This window comes from Eschrichtius robustus, chromosome 15, assembly GCF_028021215.1.
Source record: "Eschrichtius robustus isolate mEscRob2 chromosome 15, mEscRob2.pri, whole genome shotgun sequence".
Taxonomy (NCBI): domain Eukaryota; kingdom Metazoa; phylum Chordata; class Mammalia; order Artiodactyla; family Eschrichtiidae; genus Eschrichtius; species Eschrichtius robustus.
In genome coordinates, this window is record NC_090838.1 from 7828521 (window position 1) to 7850605 (window position 22085).

The 22085-nt window shown below is 56.2% G+C and overlaps 1 protein-coding gene across 1 annotated transcript; it reads left to right on the plus strand.

The window, feature by feature from the left end:
• Window positions 1-328: 328 nt before the first annotated feature.
• KCNF1 (potassium voltage-gated channel modifier subfamily F member 1) lies at window positions 329-1816 on the plus strand. Its single transcript, XM_068565109.1, has one exon. It carries the CDS (start codon window positions 332-334, stop codon window positions 1814-1816), a length of 1485 nt encoding a protein of 494 aa, XP_068421210.1. The 5' UTR covers window positions 329-331.
• The last annotated feature ends 20269 nt before the right edge of the window (window positions 1817-22085 follow it).

Sequence of the window (22085 nt, forward strand, 5' to 3'; positions counted from 1 at the left end):
ACCCCACTCCCGCCGGAGGCCGAGCCGAAGCGGCGGATCGCGCCACCCGGGAGCCGGGGTGAGAGCTCGGGGCGAGGCCGGTGGCCGCGAGAGCCCCCCGCCGGCGCGCCCCAGCGCCCGGATGCCCGCCCGGAGCCCCGCCGCCAGGCGCCTGCCTCCCCCGCGGCGCGCCCCGGCCCGCTGCCGCCCGCTGTGACCGCGCTTCCAGGCAGGCGGGCGCCGGCCGGGCTTCCCCGAGGGCCGCGCACCGGCGGCACCCGCCGGACCCCCGGCGGCGGCGGCGGCGGCGGCAGGGCGCGGAGCCGAGGCCGCGCGGGCCCTCGCCGGGAGAATGGACGGGGCCGGGGAGCGCAGCCTCCCGGAGCCGGGCAGCCGGGGCTCCCGGGCGGGAGACGACATGGAGATCGTCGTCAACGTGGGAGGCGTGCGGCGGGTGCTGTACGGAGACCTCCTCAGCCGGTACCCCGAGACCCGGCTGGCGGAGCTCATCGACTGCTTGGCCGGGGGCTACGACACCATCTTCTCCCTGTGCGACGACTACGACCCCGGGAAGCGCGAGTTCTACTTCGACAGGGACCCGGACGCGTTCAAGTGTGTCATTGAGGTGTACTATTTTGGGGAGGTCCACATGAAGAAGGGCATCTGCCCCATCTGCTTCAAGAACGAGATGGACTTCTGGAAGGTGGACCTCAAGTTCCTGGACGACTGCTGCAAGAGCCACCTGAGCGAGAAGCGCGAGGAGCTGGAGGAGATTGCGCGCCGCGTGCAGCTCATTCTGGACGACCTGGGCGTGGACACGGCCGAGGGCCGCTGGCAGCGCTGCCAGAAGTGCGTCTGGAAGTTCCTGGAGAAGCCCGAGTCCTCGTGTCCGGCGCGGGTGGTGGCCGTCCTGTCCTTCCTGCTCATCCTCGTCTCGTCGGTGGTCATGTGCATGGGCACCATCCCCGAGCTGCAGGTGCTGGACGCCGAGGGCAACCGCGTGGAGCACCCGACGCTGGAGAACGTGGAGACGGCGTGCATCGGCTGGTTCACGCTGGAGTACCTGCTGCGCCTGTTCTCCTCGCCCAACAAGCTGCACTTCGCCCTGTCCTTCATGAACATCGTGGACGTGCTGGCCATCCTCCCCTTCTACGTGAGCTTCACGCTCACGCACCTGGGCGCCCGCATGATGGAGCTGACCAACGTGCAGCAGGCGGTGCAGGCCCTGCGGATCATGCGCATCGCCCGCATCTTCAAGCTGGCGCGCCACTCCTCGGGGCTGCAGACCCTCACCTACGCCCTCAAGCGCAGCTTCAAGGAACTGGGGCTGCTGCTCATGTACCTGGCCGTGGGCATCTTCGTCTTCTCGGCCCTGGGCTACACCATGGAGCAGAGCCACCCGGAGACCTTGTTTAAGAGCATCCCCCAGTCCTTCTGGTGGGCCATCATCACCATGACCACGGTTGGCTATGGTGACATCTACCCCAAGACCACCCTGGGCAAGCTCAATGCAGCCATCAGCTTCCTGTGTGGGGTCATTGCCATTGCCCTGCCCATCCACCCCATCATCAACAACTTTGTCAGATACTACAACAAGCAGCGAGTCCTGGAAACGGCAGCCAAGCACGAGCTGGAGTTGATGGAGCTCAACTCCAGCAGTGTGGGCGAGGGCAAGACAGGGGGCTCCCGCGGCGACCTGGACAACCTCCCGCCAGAGCCCGCCGGGAAGGAGGGGCTGAGCTGGAGCAGCCGGCTGAAGATCTCCCACAGCGACACCTTCATCCCCCTGCTGACCGAGGAGAAGCACCACAGGACCCGGCTCCAGAGCTGCAAGTGACGAGGGACGACCAGGGCACAGACGGACTGGGCTGGTGGATGGATGGACAGACGGGTGTGACAGGCCTGCCAGTGACTGCCCGGGAGGGGCTGTCCTTTGTCCCCCAGCCCTCTCCAGAACAGAACTCTGAAGGCCCTCTTGGGCACCTCTGATGAGGCCGGGTAAGATCCCTTTGTGTTTCCGGCTGTCCAGGGTCCCGGGGGCGGGGACGGGGGCGGGGAGGGGCGTCCAGGGATCACTGACAGTTTGGGGTGATGAGGGCTGTGGTCTGGCTGACGGCAGGCGCCCTCGCCCGGTTCTGTATCTCCTTCAATAAAGCCTCCTGCTCTCTGCGCCCGCCTGTGTTGTAGGTTCTGTCACAGGCTGGCCGCTCCCTGCCCTGTCCCCCGCCGCACCCCACCCCCACTCCCAGATGTGACTCAGCCCCTCCTGGGAGGTAGGTGTGCAGCCCAAAGCGTTTATTTTTAGCTGAGGGCTAGTTAAAGAAGGGCTCCTACATAAGGTTCAGCCCAGGGAGCTTTGCCACAATCCAGGAGGCTCTGTGCCTCCTGTTTCCTTCTGAGGAAAAGCTTACTCCCAGGAGAGGAAGAATTCACAGAACGGAGAGCACCAAGCAGTGGGGTTACCGTTTCTTAATCACCTGTGCAAGGCCCTTTTCACAACTTCTTTCCATTCCTTCCAGCAACCCTGCTAGCTAGGTAGCCTCCCCCCCCCCTTTAGAGAAGAAGAAACTGAGGCCCCGGGGCACACAGACCAGGGATTCAGTCCCAGGTCTGATGACCCCCAAAGCACATTCATTCTCTTTGATGTGAGGAGGTCTTGGGACAGAGGCGTGTGCTTGGGCCATGAGGGGAGGGTCTGCAGACCAGGAGAGGGGTTGAGCGTCCTCGGGGTGGACGTGCCTGTCTTCCAGCTCATCCTTGCTCCTAGAACCAGCACTTCTGAGGTATCAGCTGAATGGGCAAACCTGAGCACGCTCCGGGTGGCCCGCTGCCAGCCTAGTCTGCGAGCCCCCGGGGAACAGACACAGACAGACCTAGATTTGAAGTCCAGGGAATGAGGAGGTGATCTCTGAGATGCCTTCTAGCTTAAACACTGTTCTCTACCATCCCTCCCTTACCACTCCCTTACTTGCTGTGTGACCTTAGGCCTGATGCTTAACCTCTCTGATCCTCATTCTGATCATTTATTAAATGGAAGAATTACTTCAGGGAATCACAGTGCTTAGCACAGTGCCTGGCACATAGTAGCTACTCAGTAAACGGCAGGTGTTTCCATTACTGTGTGCTGGGAGAGGAGTGAGGGGCACAGCTTCCCACTCTGGCCTCCCCAGGGCTGGGCTGGTATGCAGATGGGGGAGTGGTGGCCACAGGGCACTGTCACACTGTTCTTAGTCAAAGGCAGTCCCCTTGGCATGGAGTTGGTCCCAGCAGGCCCCTCTCTCTGGCTTTCCACCTTCCACAAACCCCAGAGCTCTGTTCCTCCTTCCCCTCCTGGGGCAGCGGGCGCAGGAGCCCTCTGAGGGGAGGGGGAGGTCTAGGAGGAGGGGAAGGGGAGGTAGTCCCTGGTCTGCACCATCCTGGGCAGGTCTTTCCTTCTCTGGGCCCTGGTTTTCCCATATGTATAAAGAGGGATGCTTTCTCGGGGCCCCGTCCAGGATTTGCAAGACTAGGGCTGCGGACGTGTTGGGTTGGGGACTCCAGGGGGTGGGAGGCTGCCACGTTGTAGGGGCCTTGAAGGGAGGAGAGAGAGCCGTCCCTGTGAGGTGCGGGGCCCTGAGCCAATGTTGTGCACCCCTCCCTCACACGTTTCTCCAGGGAATACTGGGTCAGGTGACCATGGAAGGCAGAGGAAGAGGTGGGCCCAGGGCTGTGGGACTCAGTGGGATGGAGGAGAGGCTCGGGAAGAGGCGATTGTTTGGCATCCCTGGGGCTCAGTGGGGCCTGCTGAATGTGACTGAGTTGGGTGGGATTGCCTCTCTTTGTCCCCCTGCCCCCAGAGTCCTTGGGAAGCCCCAAGCCTGTGCTGGCCTGAGAACTCTGAGCCCAGAGCAGGGAAGAAGTTCGGGGTTGGAGAGAGCCCAGGAGGTGAGGCACCTTCCCTACTATGCACCTGGGGTCGGGGGACAGTGTCTTTTTTTTTTTTTTTCCACGCCCGGTGACTTCTTATGGGATCTTATTTCCCTGACCAGGGATTGAACCCAGGCCCTCGGCAGTGAAAGTGCTGAGTCCTAACCACTGGACCACCAAGGAATTCCCTGGGGAGAGTGTCTTTATTGCTACAAAAACACTCAGAGCCCATCTCATCCACCCTTAGGAGGAGACCGACTCCCAAGAGGGTGAGAAGTTTGTCTGAGCTCTTCCGTGAATCAGGCTTACACAGGGTCCTGGTCCCAGAGGAGCTCAGAGCGTGACACGCATATAGAGTGACATGCTTTGCCGTGGATGAGTGACCAGAGAGCTTTTGGAGCCAGGTGGAGGGGCTGCCCTCTCTCCCTAGGGATCTTCCTGGGGCACAACAAAATCAGCTGGGGAGCTTTACAAAATCTCAGTGTTCAGGCTGCATCCACACTTATTACATTAGAACCCCCGGGTGACACCCAGGCATCAGTATTTTTTAAAGTGCACAGGGGTCATCCAGAGATTTTGCTAACATGCAGACTTTGACTCAGTCACTCGGGGTGGGCCCCTGAGCTTCTGCATTTCCAGCAAGCTGCCGGGTGAGGCCGATACTGCTGGTCTGTGGACTGCACTTTGCGTAGCAAGAGGCCAGAGCAGGAGCTGGCGAACTGTGGACCCCTGCCCGTGTTTGTACAGTCCACAAGTTAAGAATGGTTTCTACATTTTTTAATGATTAAAAAAAAAATCAAAGGAAGAATAACATTTTGTCACAGGTGAAAAGTACCTGAAATTCAAATAAATTCTTTAGGAATAGAGTCATGCCCCTCGCTCACAGGTTGTCTCTGGCTGTTCTCGAGCGACAAGGACAAAGTTGAAGAGCTGTGGTGGAGATCACATGGCCCTCAGAGCCAAAAATGCTTATTACTGGCCCTTTACATTAAAAGTGTGCCAACCCTGGGCTACAGGAAACAAGCACTATGTCAGGCCTTGAATGATGAGTGGGGAGAAGCAGAAGCAGGGGAGCCGCGTGAGCAAAGACATGGAGTGTGGGACCACCTCAGAGGAGGCAAGTCCGTGCCCATCCCGCGGAGCCTCGGGGTCTCAGCCCCCCCCCTCCTTCTTTCCCCCAAGAAGCCCCGACTCCTGGTTTCCTGCATGAGGTTCTGTGGTCCCAGCTCCTGCTCTGGGAGATGGCTTCTCTCCCTCCTTTCCTGACCTTTCCTCTTATCACATCCTCCGCCCCCATCCTAGGACCATCACCTAACACCCTCTTCTCTGACTCAGGAGGATCTGACAAACCTCCTGTGAGCTGTTAATTTCTATTGAAAGAGGGAGAGAGAGAAAGAAAGGTATGGTTCTTGGAATCACAGAATATCCAAGTTAAAAGGAAAATAGGCATCATCTAGTCCAACCTCCCCTGCCCCCGGCCCCCTGCATCGTACTGACAGAAAAACTGTGGCTCCAGAGCACGCACAGCTGAGTGACAGGGGTTTAATTAAGTCCTGAAGGTCACAGCTAGATTGAGGGGTCCAGCTTGTTCTGCATCTCATAACATTGGGAGCACATAATTAACTCATTTTGAAAATAGAGAATTGGGAGTGTGGGTGTGTGTGGGTGTGTGTGTGTAAACAAATCATGCGGTGAGCTAGTCAGCCTGTTTTACAGATGGGGAAACTGAGGCCCGGAGAGCAGAAGCAACAGGCCGGTGGCCATGCTGCTCCTTGGTGGCAGAAGCAGGAGCTGAGCCCGGAGCCTGCAGGCCACGCTCATCTGGGGCCAGACAGTGACACGCCCCACGGCCTCCACTTAATGTTTACCATGAGCTTCCTAATAAGGTGCAGGATGCCATCATCTGATCCCCCGGGAAGGCATCTCTGCAGATGGACTGGCTCTGGCGGTGGTGTTTTTAAGGAAAGAAAAAGAAGGAAAAGGAAAACGTTTTCTTGGGCAAGCAGCCTGGGACCAGATGCTCAGGCCATGCTGAGTTTGGGATCCATCTTGGCAATGGTAGGAGGTGTCTGGAGATTAAAACTTACCATCTGGGGTCTGGAGGTACCACACACAACAACGAAATGAAATACCCAGAAAATGGGTAAAAAAAAAAAATCTGTGAAAATGGCGAGACCTGGAATTATTTCACCCACGCTCCCTGAGGAAACCTGACAGAGGCAGGTAAGAGCCTAGCAATTGCCGGAGGTTACAGTACGGGGTGTACCTTGCCTGATTTAGAGGGGTCCCGCCAATGGGGCAATTTCAGCAGATGACAGGCCAGCGTGGGGAATGGTTTCGAGGCAGGGGCCCCTACCTCCCCCTGTCTGGGAAGGGGCTGCCTGGTCCTCCCTGGTCCCCCACAAGAGGATAATTCAGTGTCTCACCAGTCTCTTGACATCTCCCAGGGAGACGAGAGACAGGTGTTTCCAGAGAGGCCTCCCACCTTTCCGCCTGTGAGAAGACAGCTCCGTGCACTGTGCTCGTGGGACTGCGTCGGGCAGCAGATTCGCAGGGAGGTTTCAGCCGTAGCCGTAATCTGAGGAGGAAGCTCCCCGTAAATGCTTTTCTCCACTTGCAGCGGCCTAAGACGTAGCTGCAGCTCCACTTGTTTCATTGTTTTTGACGCTCTCAGCCAGACTTGGAGCCGGGGCTGCTGCAGCCACGGCTTTATTTCCCTCTGTCGACAACGAGCCGGAAGGGAATGACTGCTCTGGCTTCGGTTGAGACCCGTGGCCTGTGGTCACACAGCTAAAGAGAGGTCCGTGTGGAACTCCAGCTTGGACCCGGTGCCCACCACCTGGCAGGGCGGCGTCCCATCCCCAGGAACCAGCTTAGCCTCTCGGTTCCTTCAGGGCAAAAGACTCGCCCTGAACGGGAGCTGCCAGCAGCCACGTCTTGTCCCCAAACGCAAAACATCAGGCCGTTGACAAGGGCTTGGCTGGGAAAATGGGACCTGTCCTGCTATGGTGGCAGCCCAGCTTGGGGAGAAGGTGCAAATATTAACACACCAGCTGGTTTCTGCTGCTGCACACGTTGGCTAAGAGGTTGGGAGCTGTTGCTTGAAGCCAAGGGCCTTGTCTCTGCCATATTCGACTTGTCTGGCTCTTTGCTAGATTTGGCGGGGAGCATCTGCCCTGGCCTTGGAGCACAGGCCCCAGGGAGGCCTAGCCAGATCGCAGGTAAACTGGAGCCCCCGGGAGCGCCGGCCGCTGTCCACACCTTGCACCTGAGTGGGAGTGGGAGGTGTGAGCCAGAACCCGGCTCTCCCTCCCTTCCGTGTCTCCCCAGCCCAAGGCCAAGTTCAGACTGCTGAGCTGGGCCCTCAAGGCCTCCATGGCACGGCTCCCAATATCCCTCCAGCTTTCTCTCCCACCGCCCCCAGCATCACACCGGACCACGCGGCTCTTCCCACCCCACACGCTGGAGAGTCTGTGCTCCCCGCCTGTGCACGGGGGCCTCCCAGCATCCCTACTGCCCTTCTCCCGCTTTTCCACTGTCGGCTTCTACCCCTGCATCCACACCCGGCTGTGATGCCATCTTCCCTTCTCAGAGGTGAGGTCGCCTCCTGCAGGGTCTGGAGAGGGGCATGCTGGCCCCGTGGGGGCAGAAACCGTGCAGGAGAGACGGCGGAGTCAGCCGCCCCACGCTGTCCTCGGGGAAGCGGCCCCTGGGGCAGATCACGTGACGGCCTAAAGTCACACGGGGTTGGCAGCAGTCAGAATCAGACCCCTGGTCCCATCTCTGTGCTCACCTCCCCTCTCTGTCCACTCCTCACCCACCCTCACCCACTCCTGACTACAGGTTTGAACCAAGGGTTGGCGCTGACGTTTTAGGAATTAGACTGAAAACCGGCCCCACTAACAGCGCCCCCATTACTTACCCAGGTGGTTTGGCAGGGTGTGGCAGCAGAGCCCGGGGCTGACTGCCTGAAAGTACTTAGCAGACGTCCTTTCAAACCTGTGTTAAAACCTCTTGGCCTTTTAAAGCCTTGAAGTTCACATTCAGAATGAGGGGTCCATCTCATTCTGCTTCTCATAAAGCACACAGTGAAAGTGCAGGACGTGTGTGTGTGTGTGTGTGTGTGCGCGCACGCGTGCGCACGCATGCAAAAACAAATCAACGCCTGCCTTCTAGATGAAAGGCGGAAGATGCTAGGCCCGTTGGCGCACCCCGAAGCCGCTCCTTCCCGCTCTAATTTCCTGTCTTTCCCTGAACCTGGTTCACAGCCAACCAAGGCAGGGACCGCAGGCAGATCTACTTTCCGTCCCCAGGAGCACCAGCCACGCTCTGCTCCTGGATCAGACAGGCATGGCACGTGGGAGACAGGAGCCCCGAACATCCTTCGTAGCTGGCTGCCCGGAGCACAGGAAGGGGGTGTGCAGGCAGGGACCAGTCTCTCCTGACAACTGGCCCTTTCGCACATTTCTAGAAAACCGAGGCTTGGAGAGCTTCATCAACTTGTCCACGATTTCCCTCTAATGGGGCGGGCCGGCGGGTGGGGGGGGGGGCAGAGTAGCTGGGCCAGGACAGAGCCCCTCCCTGGGGCTGGAGGCCTTTGCTCTCCCAGCCTCCCTTGGCCTCTTCTCAGTGCTGCTGGTGTGGGACAGTGACCGGGGCTGTGAGTCCCCTGAGGTTAGGTTTGCACCTGGGTCACAGATGTGTCTCTTGGCACCTGGAGCAGTGCCTGGTCCACTGTGGGGCCACAGAAAATATTATGGGATGAACTTATTGTCACCCACTACGTGCATGTCACTGCGCCATGGGCAGCCTGGCTCCTGGCCAGACCTAGAGCTTCTTTTCTTCACATTTTGTGAAGGGCTTTCTGGTCTCTTGGCGGTGGGGACCACGCCCTCCCTCTGTAGCAGTGCCTCGCATCATGCCTGCGGGCACAGAGATGTGTGCGCTCCCTAGGTGTTTACAGGGAAGCTGGGACCTCCCTCCATCAAGTCCCACTCTTGTTCCCGACCCCCTGCCCAGTCCACGCAGACACGGGCCGTGTCCACGGCGTCCTGGATGAGCTCCGAGGCCTAACGCTGGGGGTCTTCTGAGAGGGCAGCCAGTGCCTGCTCTGGGTGGTGTAAACAGGGAGAGATTTACAGCCGACTTCGCCCAAGCAGGGCCTGGCTGGAAGAGACGGATTCCACAGCCCTGCCTGCAGGCCTCACTGTTTCTGTTTCTCCTGGGGAAGCCTCACTTCAAAGTGGGGGGAGCTCAGGGACTTCCCTGGTGGCACAGTGATTAAGAATCCGCCTGCCAATGCAGGGGACACGGGTTTGACCCCTGGTCAGGGAAGATCCCACAGGCCGCAGAGCAACTAAGCCCGTGCGCCACAACTACTGAGCCTGCGCTCTACAGCCCGCAAGCCACAACTACTGAAGCCCGTGCGCCTAGAGCCCGTGCTCCGCAACAAGAGAAGCCACCGCAATGAGAAGCCCGGGCACCGCCCCGCTCGCCGCAACTAGAGACAGCCCGCGCGCAGCAAAGAAGACCCAACACAGCCAAAAATAAATAAATAAATAAAAATTAAAAAAAAAAGAAATGGAGGACCCATTTTTCATGTGTATTAAGAGTAACTTTGCTCTGTGTGTGTGTATTTTGTTTTCTCTTGCCTTTCTGCCCTGTGTTTGAAGATTTCCTTGGTTTTATTGTCTATATTATTGATTTGGTGTTCGCCTATGCCCGTTTTATCATCCTTCTGGTTGTCTGATTTTTTTCGGGGTTATCACTGAATTTCCAAGAAATCTTTCTTTCCTGATTGCTCCTGTTCAACGTCTGCTCACGGTCCCATCTGACTCCTCGTGCGCATAACTTCAGGAAGCAGAAGTCAGTATTATTTTTGTAAAGCCTGAACCTGAAGGACCACAGTGGATAAGAGTGGGATCTTTTCAGTGCCTGAGACGGAGTCTGCATGGAAAGGGCGGGGCTTTGGGCCCGGAGACACAGCTCAAACTCCCCCTGCAGCACTGACCAGCGGTATGAGCTTAACTCTGACAGCATGGGCTTCCCTATCTGTAAATGGGGAAAGCACTTCCTACCTTGCAGGCTTGCAGTGCGGATGAAAGGCCTCCTGTGGGCCCCTGGATCTGCACCTTGGTTGTGAATGAGTCTTCATCAATTAATGCAACACGAGGCCTGTACTCTACCCACACCCTTTCACCAGAGTGGAAAATTGCCTTTTGTTACTCTTCACCCCAGAGCTGTTTGGCTTTTTGACTACATATATGTACGTATGTATTTTAGTCATTTCTGGGCAGCTTCTCATGCATATTCAAATCCAAGCAGTTAGGGTTCTGGGAATGATTCAAATGTTTGCTGCACAGTGTAACTGATCCTAATATAGCCGCATCGCCCCAGTCTGCAGTTGTCTCCGGGCCTCCTCCGCTCCCGCACAACCTGTTGAGGCCAAAGGAGATCAACACGCGGATGCACTTCCGCCCTCCAGCCTCACGGGGACTAAGTGGCTGGGTTGCGGGAGCCCTTTCCATCATCCGGGTTTCTGTTTTTCTTTTGAAAGAAAGAAAAACCAGACCCAGTGTCTGGTCCTTGCTAATCATCCTCTCTATAGATGACGGGACATCCGGAGAGGAATATCGGGGAGGCAGGGCGTGTCTCAGGTCACGTGTCGTGGGCCACGTGGCTGTCCAGAGCGCCTGGATGAGTGCGGTCCCCTCAGCGCCTCTGGGGATGGAGATTGTGCTCTGGCCATGTGTGTAAAGGGGCAGCGTAGGGCAGCGTCCTCACACGTGAGCCTGTGTCGCAGTCCCCCGAGGGTGTGTTAAAACACCGGCCACTGGTCCCACCCAGAGCCTCGGGTTCAGTAGTGTGCGGTGGAGCCTGAGAATTTGCATTTTGAATAGTTTTCCAGGTGATGGTGACGCTGCTATTGGGTGCCACACTTTGAGAACCACTGGCTTAGGGCAGTGGGAGCCTGGACCAGGGTCAGGACGGGGCTCCTGGCCACTCGGCTGGGGGACCCATCAATCCACCGGCTCTGACGGTCAGCAAACAGTGACTTATAGAACTAAGCCCGGAGACCAGAGAGCAGCCATTTAGCCTTGTGGACTCCCCTTGAGAGGACAGGGCCTCCAAGGAGGATGGAGGCTGTGACAAACTAAGAAATGTATATTGGGTCTCTGCCCTCAGTTTCTGACCCAGCGCTCCTAAAACCCTTGTAGTTTCCGGAGTGATGGGAGCATGTTTTATGCTAACGAAGCACACCTTGGGCAACCTTGCCCTGTTCTGGGGGTTCTGAGATGAATGAGGCCAGAGCCCTGCCCTTAGGAAGGTGGGAGAGAAGCATCACATGGGTGGGGTGCCACTTCATCCCAAGGGAGGGTGTCAAAAAAGACCCCTGACTCTCAAGATGCTCAGAGCCCTAAGCCAAAGGGTGGGGCCCTGGGCTGGCGATAAACCTCTGTGACTTCTGAGCGCAGAAGGGAACCCAGAAGCCGTCTGAGCGCACAAAGACTGGGATTTCCAAGACACCCTCACAGATTATGAGGACAATGAGACAGATCGTTTGAAATAACGACTGTCCTAGAAATTGCCAGCTGTCTGATCTGTGTACCCACAAAGCTTCCTGCTACGAAACAAAGCCGTGCCCTGAGGCTGAGTACCCGGCTCTTTGAACCAGCGTTCTCTGGGTTACTGGATGAAACCCAGTCTGGAGGAAAGCACAAGGCCATCAGAGTCAGCCGACCTCGGTTCCCACTGTTACTGATTCTGTTAGGCTGAAGGGATTGCTTGATCTCCCTGAGCTGGGAAGTTAACACCCCTCTCCCAGTGTTGGTGTGAATTAGAGTTAACAAGGCCTCACGTCCGAGGCAGGGGAGGTGGCCACTCCATAGATGATCACTTCGCGCCTGCCTTCTGGCCCCTTCCCTGCCCTCTCCCCTCCTGGACTACATTGCAGGCCCAACAGAAATGTCTGTGGACTCCGCTTACCCCTGACTAATGAGTCACTGGTGGAACGAGAGGCCCCCCAGCCTCAGGCAGGAAGCTAAGGGCGCTACGTGGAGCCGAAGACCGGAAGCCAGCGGCGAGAAGGAGCAGAGTTCCAGGCTGGACAGGCAGTGAGACAGAGCAGGGCCACGCGGGGGCCTGGGCCGGGGGCTCTGGTTGCTCGGGTCCCGAGTGGCACTGAGGGGAAGAAGCCAGAAAGAGCTACCCTCTCTCAGCACATCCTCTGGAGGCACTGCCTTTCCAGCGTCTTGAAAGGTGAAGTGTTGGGGTGGATCTTAAGCCTCTGATGCAAAGATATTGGAGGAACTGGCCATGTGACCAAGACAGGACAGGCAGAGGTGATGCGGAGGTGGGCCTCCTGCAGCCCCGCCCCTGGCCCAGGCCCCTCCCAGGACGCTAACAGCTAACACCAGTGAGCCCAGACAGGGAGTGTACATGCGTCAACCCCCCACCCCCGCCCCGCCGCCTCCCTCTCCAACCCCCATCACTCCTGTTCTGACAACACCCCCGAGGCAGTATTATTTTGACCCCTCCTTGCTTTGCAGATGGGAACCTGGACGCACAATGTTGTCCTATAGCTTATTAGAGGCCAGCAGTTCTCCAACCTTATAGGTCTGTCCCTGGAGCCACACGGGAGCCAGCACGCCCCTACCCTCCCTGATTAGGGTCCGTGCGTGTCTGCCCAGCAGGTCTCTTGGCTGAGCAGGGCTGACCAGTGACTTTCCCCACAGCCATGGATGCTCGGGCTCCGGACAAGGGGTGGGCAGAGAGCTCATTCCGCTCACTGCTTTTCTTGCATTTGGGGACACTGAGGTCCAGAGGGCAAGGAATCCTCCCAGGTCGCCCAGAGCAGAGGGCGCATGGCCCCAGAGTCTGGCCCGTCTGCAGCTCTGAGCCCCACGGGAGACAAAGCTGGACAGGAAGACGGTTGACCTTTCTTCCGTCAGGGGAGCTTTGGGGACGTAGAAATATTTCCAAGTCTTTTTAAAAAAACCCTCAAATATGTATTTACGATTTGCACTAGCAACTAAAAAAGAATATTTACACCAACTGTTTGAAACAGATCAATGGAACTGATTTGGGGGAAGAAATAGGAACATATTACAAAAAGTAAGTCATCTCCATCTGGTTCTGAGCATTTGACAAGAAAAACACGTGATGGCTGCACCGATTGCCTGTGACCAGCGACGCAGAAGGCACAATCCATCAACCTGACGTTCAGTTCTGAACACTCTAATGTACCAAGGAGAGCAGAACATGTTTTAATAAAAATTATAGAAGCTGGTTGCCCACAGGCAGCTGGGAACCGTCACCTTCTGGACACCTGCACGTGTGTCTTTTTTCTCCACCTCTTGAGCTGTCGGGTGGAGCGCTAGCCTACCCTGGTGACTTTCTCCAGCCCAGGGTAGACTGTGATGGGCCCCTCGGCACAAAGAAGCAGGGGAGCTGGGAGAAGGCTCTGGTAGCTCACTCAAAAAGAACTTTCTGAGCTTTTCTTTTATTATAAATATGATACATGCTTATTATAAAAATTTAAAATAATTCATAAAGGTACAAAGTAAAAGCGTAAATTAAAGTCCAACCACACAGAGACAGTTAGCTGTGGTTCATGTTGCAGTGAACTATACCTTCTAGATCCTTCTTCAGGCACGTACAGTTTTACACACAGGGGAGCATACAATTCTCTCCACCTGTGAGCTGAGAAAAGAAGCGGGCAGAGCTGAGCTGCTGTCTCCCAAAGGAAGGGGGATGGAGGGAGGTGTATTGGTCAGCTAGAGCTTCCACAACAACATAACATAGACTGAGTGGCTTAAACAACAAATTTAGTTTTCTCCCAGCTCTAGAGGCTGGAAGTCTGAGATAAGGTGCCAGCAGGCTTGGGGTCTGGCGTCAGGCTCTTTTCATGGGTTGTGGATGGCCACCTTCCCACCATGTGCTCTCATGGTCTTTCCTGCATGTATGCAAGTGGGGAAAGAGAGAGTGGGCTCTCTCATGTCTCTTCTGATAAGGGCACTAACCCCATCATGAGGGCCCCACCCTCATGACCTCATCTAACCCTAATTACCTCCCAAAGGCTCCTGTCTCCAAATACCATCACTTTGGGGTTAGGGTTTCAACACAGGAATTTGCAGGGGTGGGATGCAAATATTCAGTCCATGACAGGGGGAAACCCTTATTGGGAGCCTACTGTGTGCCCAGCACGGTGCCAACTACTTTGCATCCACGGGCTTATTTGTTCTCACACAGCCTCAAAGGCATGGATCACTGTCTTCATCTCACATATCAAGAAGTTAAGGTTTGTGGCAGATGTGGGATTTAAACCAGGACGCCTCTTTTGCTACTAGGTGAAGGGTTCATGAAAAACAAAATTCAGAAACAGCCCCAAAGGGAGGAAAACTGCCTTGTTAGAGGTGATGGTGGTGGCTCTGGCCACTTTCATGCCCCCCTCCGCCCTCTCTGGCCACGTAGGCTCCCCAGGGAGGAATGGACCGCAGGAGGCTGCTCGACAGGCGCAAAGAGGCTTGCCCAGCCCAGGAGGCACCCTGCACTGACCCTCTGCATCTCAGAATGGTTTTCTCAGAACACTAGCTTGTGACATCAAGCCTCAAATTGGGCAGAATAAGTCCTTAAAGACAGTTTTCTCTAGCAATTACCCTAGCCGTTGAGCAAACCTTATTAGTAATTAGTTTGCCAAAGATAGCAGCCCCTCAGAGAGCAGAAGAGATGGTAATTACTGGAGCCAGCCCTTCCAGCTATTTTCTGCAAAAAAACACACCAGCCCCCCCGGGATTTCTCTGGACCATTTTAAATCCTGGAGCCAATGGCCCAGGGCTCGGCTGCTCACCAAGTACGTCAATCTCTTTGAGACTCATTCTCCTCGTCCATCAGGTAGCGATCCCATTTTCACCTCGGTCACCCCACTTCATGTCCAGCTGTGCATGGTTGCACCCTTGCCAATGTCTGGGGGTGGGGAGGGGATATTGGGGTGCTTCACGAATGGGGGATGGTTGAGATGAACAGCGAGGGCTCTGCAAGCAGAAGACAGCCCAGGCACAGGGAGCATGTGTGGGGAAGGGGCCTGAGATGGGGCTGCACCAGCAGGGACCATGTCATGAAGGAGCTAGGATCTCCTGCCAGGATGAACTCTATCCCCAAGGCCATAGGGAGTGAATGGGGAGTCTAAACCAAGGAAGCAGCAAGATCGGATTGTTGGTTAGAAGAAGAATTTTCAAGATAGGGTGACAATGCCCTGGAAAGTGGCAGAGATGCAGGCAGGGAGACCATTTAGGAGGCCATGCCAGTGATGGGGGGGAGGGACTGTCCGAGGTCTGCCAGGGGGACAGACAAGTCACAGACCTCTGCTGACCTTCCTGGTGGCGCTCAGCAGAAAAATGGATAACGGAGAGCTGTATGGGTTTTGTTTCCATGTGATTTTGGGTGACCTGACATCTCTGTCTCACACCTCCCAGAACTCACTCCATCTTGCGGGGACCAGGGATGGTAAGTGGAGCCCCAGCGATGGATGGCCTTCCCGGAAGGAGTGGGAAGACTGAGCAGAGGGGATTCCTGGGACCGGAAGGAGAGGGGCACCAGCCACGGAGACCAGGAGGAGCCATCAGAGCTGTGTGAGCAGGACCAGGAGGGCGGGGTCATGGGAAGTGTCAAGTGCAGAAGGGACACGAGATACACGAAGACTTTGAGGACTTGTTGGGGTGCCTGTGGCGGGGCTGGCGGGGACCTTTGCCAGGCTGGGGATGGGGATTGAGTGGAGGTTGAAAAGTGGAGGCAGGTAACCGGAGGGAATGCACCCTCCCCGGGGTGGAGGGGCTTCTCATGCGTTGTCAAAGGAGGGAGGGCCCTGGGCAAGGGGGGCTGCAGGGAAGAGGCAGTCCTGACCACACAGCGGGTGGGAAGAGGTGGTGGGGCCCGTCCTGGCTGGAGGAGTCAGCAGGGCCGGAGAAGTGATGCACCTTGTCTCAGGTGAACGTGGATAGAGGCAGGGAGGAGGCAGAGATGCAGGGAGGACTCGGTCTGCTCCCGGTCCTGGCATCAACTCACTATTGGACTTCGGGCGACTTGCATCTGCTCTCTGGGCTCCAGCTTCCAGAGCTGGCTCTCCATGACTCCACGGTCTACAGCCCACCCTCAGTGGAATGGTCTCTGAATGCAGAGGGCCTGGGGCAGAGGGGTCCTTGTTACATCTCATCTAGGAAGGCATAACTGTCCACATTTCATAAGTGAGTAAAGTGGGGCTTGGGGAAAACATGCCCAAGGCTGCGCAGTAGTAAGTGGCAATGCCAGGCTTCTAGTCACACCTGCCTGGCCCCAGCCTCGGCTCTTTCTCCTATACACGAGCATCGCTGCAACAGGTGTACCGTGGGCAGAGGGCCACTGGTGGCTGGTTGGCTGGCTGGCTGGGCAGATGGATGGTTGGGTGAGCGGATGGATGGATAAATGGATGGGTGGATGGATACATGGGATACCCTCTGTCTCTTCTTTCCATCATCTAACTCCATCATCTAATTCTCAGAGGTGCCCCCTCTTCCAGGAAGCCCTTCCTCACTCTCCTGTCCCACAAAAATGTCTCCGCATAGGATGACCCTCTCTTCTATAGCACACGCCTCTCACAGCAGACCTGTAGCTGCTCTCATAACATCCCGGCCCATTTGGAGTCTTGCTTCCCATGCTGGACTGTGCGCTCCTGGGGGATTGGTGAGGGAGGTTCTGTCTCATATCCCTTTGTCCCTGACAGCTCCTGGCAGGGTCTTCTGTGGTGGCTGCTGGGTAAGTGGGGTGTGAAAGGTAGGCCCTGCCGGCAACTGGACTGAACTGGAGAAAGGCCGCAGCAGTGAGGGGAGACCTGGGGGACTGGGGAGTGCAGCTTGTACAGCACTCAACCCACCCGCTGTGATGGAATCTTCCTCCTCAGGAGCCCCGCCCTGAGGGCAGCGGGAGAAAGAAACTCGAGTTTGCCAATAAACAGTTCTCACCTCTTCCGGCCTGATTTCTTCATTTGTTCTCTTTGGGTGAATTCTCAGATTTCCAGCTATCCTCTCCCAGCCTTCTCCTCCTCTGAGACGTGGGGGCATGGGTGCAATTGTGTGTGTGTGTGAGTGTGAGTGTGTGTCTGCGAGTGTGAGTGTGTGCGAGTGTGTCTGTGAGTGTGTGAGTCTGCGAGTGTGTGCCTGTGAGTGTGTGTGTTGTGTGTGTGTCTGCGAGTGTGAGTGTGTGTGCGTCTGCGAGTGTGAGTGTGTGCGTCTGCGAGTGAGTCTGAGAGTGTGTGCCTGTGAGTGGGGTGTGTGTGTGTGAGTGTGAGTGTGTGTGTCTGAGAGTGTGTGCCTGTGCCTGTGAGTGTGTGTGTCTCTGAGCGTGTGTCTGAGAGTGTGAGTGTGTGTGTTTGAGAGTGTGCATGTGTGTGTGTGAGTGTGTGTCTGAGAGTGTGTGAGTGTCTGCGAGTGTGTGAGTCTGTGAGTGTGTGCCTGTGTTTGGGGGTGTGTGTGTGAGTGTGTGTGTCTGCGAGTGTGAGTGTGTGTGCATCTGCGAGTGAATCTGCGAGTGTGTGCCTGTGAGTGTGTGTCTGAAAGTGTGAGTGTGTGTGTCTGAGAGTGTGAGTGTGTGTGAGTCTGCGAGTGTGTGCCTGTGTTTGGGTGTGTGTGTGTGAGTGTGTGTGTCTGTGAGTGTGAGTGTGTGTGTGCATCTGTGAGTGAGTCTGAGAGTGTGTGCCTGTGAGTGGGGGTGTGTGAGTGTGTGCAGGCTCACGTGGCCTTGTGGGGATGGGGAGGGCTCCCTTGCTCCTTCTGGTGTTGTTGTCCCGGTAGCTCTTGCTAGGCCCTGGCTTTGTGCCTGACCGCTTGACCTTCCAGTGTGCCCGATGCTGACCACTGGATTCTGGCCACACAGTCTTGCCCCAGCAGCCTCTCCATTCTGGCCTTCTCTGATCCACCGGCCTCCTTGGCACCGGGCTGTCCCCTCCCCAGGGAGCCCGGGAGCTTCCGGATCCTCTGCAGAGCTCACCGGTGTCAGTCAGCTCCGTTGTCGTTTAACTGGACCCCTCCGTCCCCAGGGTCACACTCCGGCTCCTGCACACCAGGAGGAAGGTGGCTCCTCTCCCAGGCCAGGGGTGCGGGCCAGGGGACTCTGCTGGGCACAGGGTTCCCCACGGCTTCCGTGGTGTCTGCATACCTCCCTCACCTGAGCTACGCGCAGGGGGGTGGGGCAGGGGGGCACACCTCACCCCTCTCCCTCCTCCCTCCTCTAGCTCAGGATGCTCCAGGCCAGAGGGGAATGTGTCTGTTCCCAGGACCCCAGCACAGTAACTTCCCAGTTACCACTTCTCTTCCCAGATCATCGGCCACGTCTAGCTCTTGATGTGTTGGTAAGAGCTTAGGGTTGAGAAAGTCTTTCTTTCTGGACAAATCCTGGGTTTCGGTAGTGTTGTCTTGCTGCTGACTCAGAATCTTACACTGGGTATCAGAGCTGGATATTGCCTTCCTGCCTCTGCGTTTCCGTCTCAGTAACCCAAAATCTTCCCAAAGGAAAACCGTGGGATCCCACACAGAAAGTGGAAAGAGAAAAACCACTGCTTCAGGAAGTCCTTCTCACAGTTACGTGAGTTTAGGGATGGCAGGGTCACAGGTGCCTGCTTCAGACCTAGATGTTTGAAGGAAAAAGGCGGGGAGAATCGCTCTTAATCAACACCCCTGGGGGCAGGTGCATTCCTGCCACCTCATTAGCCGCCCAGCCACTCTGCAGGGTGGGAATCTTACAAACAGGGAAACGGGGAGCGAGACTCAGAGGTGGAAGGTAGCTTAGCCAAGACCAGAGCGAGTGAAAGAAGCCGGCGGGACCCCAGGACACGTGATTCCAGCCCTGGGCTCTTGCTAAGAGCTCGCAGCTGCCCGGGGCTGGCCACCGACACAGCGCATATCCGTTGGCAGCACCGGGCATCGGCGTCGAAGCCCGACAAGCCCACTTGCCTACTGTTTGGAAGGGAGTTGAGGACACACCCTGCAGTCCCCACCCTCCAAGGTACAGAATCTGGTTCAGAAGAGCAAGCAACACACGCAAGAGAGGGAGACCCGGGTGGGGAGGGAAGGCAGGGTGGAGGACGTCTCCAGGTGGGGTCCACCTCCGGAAAGTGAGGGCACACAAGCAAGGTAGAACTGCAGCCGGCTTCTGTGCTGGGAAAGTGCCCAGGTCCTGTCCCTGCCCCTGGTCCCTGCTCTAGCCCTCCCAGCCGCCCTGCAGCTCCAGGAGGACGTGAGCGCTCTGTCCGCTCCAGCCCTCCCCTTTCTGAGCATCTCCAGGCAGGAGGTGGGCGACCATGCTGAGAAGGTGCCTGGAGCGGGTGGCTGTGAGCCCCGAGCCAGCAGCCGCCGGGCTGGGGGCTCTGTCTCTCTACAGCGGTGCTGGCGGCAGAGAAAGGTTTGCACAGCAGAGCGGCAGACCAGTCTGTATTTTCATGGACAATCGGGAAATGTTTGTCTGTTGCATATACATGTGATTATATGTGTGTTGGGTGGATATAAATCCAGATGGTCACTGACTATTGCTCAATTATGTAAAGACTCCTCCAGGCCTGGTATAGACGGGACCACCCACGTTGCTGGAAGAACTTAGGGACCCTCTCAACAGCCCCCTCCTTTCCTGGAGTCTTGACAGGGGAGTTCACACATGCACCCTGACTCAGGGCTCCTGCTCCCAGCCTGGCCCTCTCCCGTCTCCCGGCCCTGCCCCTGTGTGCCATCTGGAGAACCACCGAGAAAAAATGTTTTTAAAACCTATTTTTCTGATTATAAAAGTAATTCATATTTAATAAAAGAAAAATACAAGGAAGAAAGTAGGACCAACTAGACAATTGCTGTTCACAGGTGGCTTTGAACGTTATCAATATCTATACAATATTCTTATATATATTTTGCATAAACACAGAATATGTATATAATATATCCCTATGTATAAAAACATCCATAATTGACATATTAGAGGCATTATTTTGAACACTGTATTTTCTTGGGTCATAGAAAATTCTTCAGGAACATTACTTTTAGTGATGGCCTGACAATAGTCTATCATATGACAGCACCATACTGCACATCAGGGTTCTAGAAACCAAGCCAGCAGTCCTTCTGATACCCACGATGGCCGGCCACTCAGTGCTGGTCGGGACACACAGCTTTCGGCAGCAGTGTAGCCTCCAGAAATGGTCAGGGGGAACTGCGTGGGTGTGGTGTGCCAGGGGCGGAAGGAGAAGCCACAGGCAGGAGGATGCAAGTTCCATCTCAGTCACCTTGGACTTGAGATATTGGTGGTACATCTTGGCTGCGCTTCCTACAGCCCTGGAGCACAGGAGAGAGGGAGAAACTGGAGACAGAGGTGTGGGAGTATCTGCCGAATGTTCACGAAGTTCCCTCCCAGTGCCCAGCAGTATAAGCTCTAGGGGTGGCAAGAAGGAAGTCTAAGGAAGCCAAACGGGTGGTCCTCACCCCACAGGAGTGTCCTATTGAGGAAGACAAAACACGTGAGGATGTACGTGTGTGCGTGTACCACGTGCCACGCGATGCTTAGGGCTTCGAATACATCACCTGTCATCCTTGCAACAATCATGCAAATTGGGTAAAATTGTCCCCATTTCACAGGTGAGGAAACTGAGACTCTGAGTGGATGAGTAACTTGATTGCACAGCTAAAAGGGGGTGGAGCCAGTATTCATAACTAAATCTGGTTGACTGGCTGCCCATACTCTCTCTCTTGCTCCTCCATGTCTTTTTATTTTTTATAAGTTTATTTATTTATTATTTATTTATTTATCTAGGCTGCGTTGGGCGTGCGGGCTTCTCTAGTTGCAGCATGCGGGCTCTAGAGTGCGTGGGCTCAGTAGTTGCAGCACACAGGCTTAGTTGCGGTATGTGGGATCTTAGTTCCCCGACCAGGGATCAAACCCAGGCCCCTTGCATTGGGAGCGTGGAGTCTTAACCACTGGACCACCAGGGAAGTCCCTCAATGTCTGTCTTTTAATTAAATAACAAGACAAAAAATGGTACAAAAAGTACTATGTCAGTTCAAAGACAGGACAGATTATAGTGGGTTTCCTGGGGGTGAGGGCGGTGGGATCTGGTCCAGAGGGAGGGGGACCACTCTCAGTGGGGACCAGGGTTTGTGGACAGAAATGTCACCCCACAGCACGTGAGTGTCGACTCTTCTTGGCGCTCCCCCCCACGTCTCCCCTGTAGGCTTCAGGGCAGGGGCTCAAGGCACCCTGCCAACACCTGCCCCTCTTGGCCTCGGGCTCTCTCTGCCCGTTGGGGTGCACTTACCACTCAGAGGGAAGGTCGCAGCTTCCAGGGATTAACCCTGTGTGGGAGCAGCCCTCCGTTCCTGGGTGTACTTGTGCCCCAGCTCCCTTGCGCTCGGATCAGATGTCTCTGCCGCTTGCGGGTTTTCCTGGGGGGCAGTTAGGGTCCAGCCTCTCCCCTCCCTGTCTCATCCCCCTTTCTTACGAGTGTTCCCTTCCCCGTCCCAATAAGCTACTGCGTTTTAGTCCATGTTTCTGGGCCTGCTGGGGGAACCCGGATTAAGACAGAGGGCCTTGAACACCTAATGACTCTTATTTGAGGTCGAATAAGAGAGTCACTGAAGGATTTGAACAGCAGAAGCGACATCACCAAAACAGCATTTCCTGAGCTGCAGCAGCCAGGGCTTGGCAGTCAGCAGGAGAACTCGGAACCCAGAATCTCTTTGAGGTCAAGCAGCCAGAGGTGGTGGAGAAGGCCTGGGCAGATGGGTCCTGAGGCTGCACTCAGGTAGCAGAAAAGCCCTACTCCCCATCCTGCTCCCTCACGATACCCCCTCACCCGCCTCTCCCACCTGCCAATCAGAGCTCTGCTAAGCTGCTCTCTGCTTGTTGCCCAGGGAGCAGCCTCCGTGGGCTTATCTCAGAGCCGGCAGGGTAGAGATGGCTGTGGTTTTCCCTCCTCTCCTGCCACCTGTAATTTCCAAAAGGATCCCTGTTGCATGACACATTCTCCCTCCCACCGACAGGCAGGGATGTACTGTGCTCCTGGCTCTAGCCGCCAGACTTCTTGTCTCCTCCCATCTGTGCTCAGAATCTCCCTGGAAAATCTGTTAGCAAGAGAGCTCTGGTCCTGTTCGCAGCCCCCCTGCACCTCCGCCTTCAGCGGCTCACCTGGGGAGAAC